The sequence below is a fragment of the Neophocaena asiaeorientalis genome, unplaced genomic scaffold (assembly GCF_003031525.2).
Source record: "Neophocaena asiaeorientalis asiaeorientalis breed wild unplaced genomic scaffold, Neophocaena_asiaeorientalis_V1.1 scaffold230, whole genome shotgun sequence".
In the NCBI taxonomy this organism is placed as follows: domain Eukaryota; kingdom Metazoa; phylum Chordata; class Mammalia; order Artiodactyla; family Phocoenidae; genus Neophocaena; species Neophocaena asiaeorientalis.
In genome coordinates this window covers 9,356-13,151 of record NW_020175186.1, presented here as the reverse complement: position 1 = coordinate 13,151, position 3,796 = coordinate 9,356, and the positions used below count along the sequence as shown (strand labels likewise).

Below are 3,796 nucleotides of genomic sequence, written 5' to 3'. Positions count from 1 at the left end.
CCCGTCCTCTCCCAGTGGAGGCCCTGGGCTCTCAGGAGAGGGAGAGAGGGGGCCTGGGGTCCAGCAGGCACCACTGAGGGGACAGCTCAGCCAGGTTACCCTCCTGCCCAGGCCTAGTCTTACATCCGCACCATCTTTAGGAGGCTTACCTTGTACCCTCTTTCCTTACCTCTGAGAAGGTTACTGATAAAAGCTGTGAAGTCCCCTAGATCAAGGTTCCCTGCTCCTTGCAGCTTAGGAAGACATAAGGTTGAATGGCCAGTGGTAGAGCTTCAGGCCCTGGCAGGGTGATCTGGGGAGCAGGGTTCTCCCTGGTGTACACAGCACTAGCCTGGGGGACGGTCTCTGTGGGAAGTTGGACAGGAAGCTGACCTTTCCCTAGAACGATGCTCTGAGCCAAGTTTGTTCTTCTTTCTGTGCCTCCGTCTCATCCCTTCTCCAGGGAGAGCACCCCATTTCCCCTACTTTCTTGGCAGCCTATGAGATGATTTACTGGAGCTCAGTTTTGGGTGAATAGGGAGGAGCTCTGTTTTCGGCCACATCATCGTTTCTCACCTGGGGAGCGGAGACTATCTAGCTCCATTCATCCAGTAACTGCCTGGGTGCCTGGCCCTGTTGGTCACTGAGATTCTGGATGAGTTGACGCAGGGATCTTGGGTCTGAAAGGGAGCCCTCCGTCCTTGGTCCTCCTGCCTCCTTGCCCTCCAGACAGGACACGTCAGCCGCATTTTTCAGATGAAGGAGCTGAGGCCCCGACTTGCCTGGGGCCACAGAGGGAGGTGGAGGCAAGGGCCAGACTGCAGGCCCGAGTCCACCAGCCCTGGAGCCTCTTTGAGCCCCAGAGCCGCTACCCTGCCCTGCCCTGCGTGCAGCCCTTGCCCTGGTCAGGCCCAGGCTGAGCCCGTTTCCCTCCGGGCAGGAGCCACTGTTGCTCCCATTTCACAGATGAGCAGAGATGCTCAGAGATGTTATTAAAACAACAGGTATCTGTTGGTCCCCTTTTTAAAATTTACCTCCCCCTCTTGTCTCCACCGTGAAGGTGGAGCAAGTGGAGATGATATGAGTGATTTTGGGGGAACTGAGGCCCCTCTGTTCCCTCCCTTCAGTAAATACTCATTTCCGCTCCACCCCTGTGGCTCATGCGGGTGGTTGGATGACCCCAGCTGACTTTGCAGCACCACAAGCACCAAGCTGGGGACCTGCTGGGCTGGTTTGCACTCTGGAACCAGAGACGGGCAACTGACGGGAGTCGCAGCAGCTGTTGGATAGGGGTGCGGCTTTGAGCGACTTGAAAAGGTGCCTTAGTGTCTCATGTGGTCAGTGGGGGATGGGTGGAACTTGGCCTCGAAAACTTCCAGCTCTGAAACTTGCTGGATTTCAGGAAAACTTTTGGAGGGGGTGTAGGGGCCTGGGATGAGTGAGGTGGGACCCTGGCCCTGGAGGGGTTCGGGGGGCACAGCCAGAGCTCTGCGGCCTGTGTCACAGGCCTCCCACCTGCCTCTGGCGTCTCACCACCTCCGACATTTCAGACTCCTGGTTCTAGCGGAGGTAGGGCCTGCCGTTTGCTCTGTGGAAACTGGAAACGTCCAGCCGTGAGTCATCAGCCACTGGAACCTCTTCCCCGCCTGGGCTAACTTAGGGCGTCTCTGGCCCCACTGGACCTGGCAGTCTCACCGGGAAAGTTCCCTGGTTTTAGTCTAAGGATTTGCAGGCTGATGAGTGGGAACGTGGCGGGTGGGGTCTCACCTGTGGTGGAGGAGGCGCCTGGCGAGCGTCAGAGGGCGAGGGTTGGGGATTTGACCCCTGAGGGGAGGAGAGGCTGGGGGTGGGTGGAGGGAGGCCAGGGCAGGCAGAGGAGACTTCCTGGGCCACCTGCTCGCTCTCTGCCCGACTGGTGATGGGGACACAGGGCTTGGGGACTGGAGTCCCCCAGACTGTGGGTCCCACCTCTTCCCCATGCAGGGCTGTGGCCCCTCAGCCCAGTGAGCTCCCTCGGCTGAACCTCGGTTCCTCATCTCTAAATGAGGGCACAGAAAGCAGCCCCACTGACTTCACAGGTGGTTGTAGAGGTTAAATGCGAAGCAGGAGGGTAAAGCAGCCGGAGAGTGAGACCGCAGTTACTAACAGTAGTTACTAGGCACCACCCGGGGATTGTGGTTTCCCTGCGTGCGGGGATCTGTCCTCGCCTAAACTCTTGTCAGAACCATTCCCTGGACCGCGGCTGCCCAGCAGGGGTAACTAAAACGCCTTCACGCTTTCTCTCTCCTAGTCCTCCGTTTCTCTCTAAATGGCTCCCGTGCCCCGTGAACTATTCATCAAAGCTCAAGCAAGCCTGATGAGCCCCATCCTCGTCTACAGGTGGGGTTTGGTGAGAGCTGGGCTCACCGCTCACCTGTCCAGGCCGCCGCCTGGTAAGATTGGGTAAGGTAAGGTCCGAGGGGCCCCTGAGTCGATCAGAAAGTTTTCTGCAGGAAACGCCTCCAGTCTGTGACCAGCTCTTCCTTCCAGTCTATTTGCTGGCTCCCCTCTGAGATCACCTGGCATCTGCTGGCGCCCCCTCTCCCCTCTGCTTGAGGCTCATCCTAATACAGCAAAGTTGCTTAGATGTTTGCCTGTTGATCGGCAAAGCCGATCTCAACAGAGCCCAGTGGTGCAGAGTCCACTGTTTTTGTGCTGTTTGATGTTCCTTGAGTGGCTGGTAAGTGAGTCCCTGTGGATGGCCGCCTCTCCACGCCCTCCCCCGCCCCATCCCCTCCACTGCTGAAAGCATAAAGCTGCAGAGGGACCCACCTGGATTTCCAGCTCGTCCCCTGCGCCTTCCGCCTGACTTCTGACGTCTGCGTCAAGCCAGCCTTCCAGGGCCCGGGGCTTCGGTTTGGCTGACGGCTTCTTGGATTCCTTTCTCTGCTGGAAAGAGGAGGTGTTCTCCTTAGGGCCCTAAGCCCCCCTGTCCTTCCAAAAGCAGAGTGAGGTGTGGGCCCACGGTCAGACCCAGAGTCCTCCTTTGTGCTCTGGGAGAAGAAGGCTGAAGCGCAGAGAGGGTGAGCCACTGCCCAGCTCACGCAGCTCACGGCAGGGCTGCAATGAGATTCCCCAGTCAGAGCGCAGGCCTCGTGGGGGGACGTCTCACCTGTACTTTCTGGTGTTCGGGGCTCAGGAAGCTGGAGCCCGCCATGGCCAAGTCCACCCAGAGCACACTGAAGAGCAGCAGACTGCAGACGGCCCCTGGGGAGGGCATGGCCTCGGCTGGCTGGGGACAGATGGGCCTGGAGGAGAGAGCGTCTCTGGGCAGCACGCGCTCCCCCATTCCATCCCCTCTTTCCCCCCGCTTCCCTCCCTGTGCTTCTGAGCCCAGCAGACAGGCTGAAGGGCTCCGACCTGGACCTGGGGCCATGATTGCTGAGTAGAGCGGCTCTTAGCGCCCTCTCTGCCCACCTCCCCCAGGTAGGACTGATGGAAGGATGTGGGTGCTCTTTTCCAAGACTGTTCATCTGGGGGCAGAATGCTTGGCAATGGGACTCCCCATGTCCTTTATCCCAGGCCCCGAGGACCGTGTGCCAAGTTTCTCGAGGATGTTTGGGAAAGCTGAACTGGCAAGGTCCCAGGAGACATGGGGGCCCTGGGGCGGCTCCCAAGCCCAGCTCTGAGCAACCAGGCTGCCCCAGGTCATGCCACCTCCCCGAGTTCAGATGGGCCTGCGGATGCCCAGCAGTGGAGGTGAATTAACCCATAAACAGACCCTCCCACACACAAGAGAGTGGCCAGAGTGCCTACCTGGGATTCCTGGTGGAGGTGG

At 59.2% G+C, this 3,796-nt stretch overlaps 1 protein-coding gene across 1 annotated transcript in view; it reads right to left on the bottom strand.

Annotated features, from left to right (window-relative positions):
• GHRL (ghrelin and obestatin prepropeptide) overlaps positions 1–3,413 on the bottom strand; it is a 4,197-nt gene extending 784 nt beyond the window's left edge. The window contains exons 1-2 of the mRNA XM_024764733.1: positions 3,131–3,413; positions 2,791–2,904 (exon numbers count right to left, since the gene is read on the bottom strand). Of these exons, the coding sequence (XP_024620501.1) occupies positions 2,791–2,904; positions 3,131–3,394 (378 nt within the window). The 5' untranslated portion in view covers positions 3,395–3,413. The remainder of the gene's footprint in view (positions 1–2,790; positions 2,905–3,130) is intronic.
• Positions 3,414–3,796: the final 383 nt, after the last annotated feature.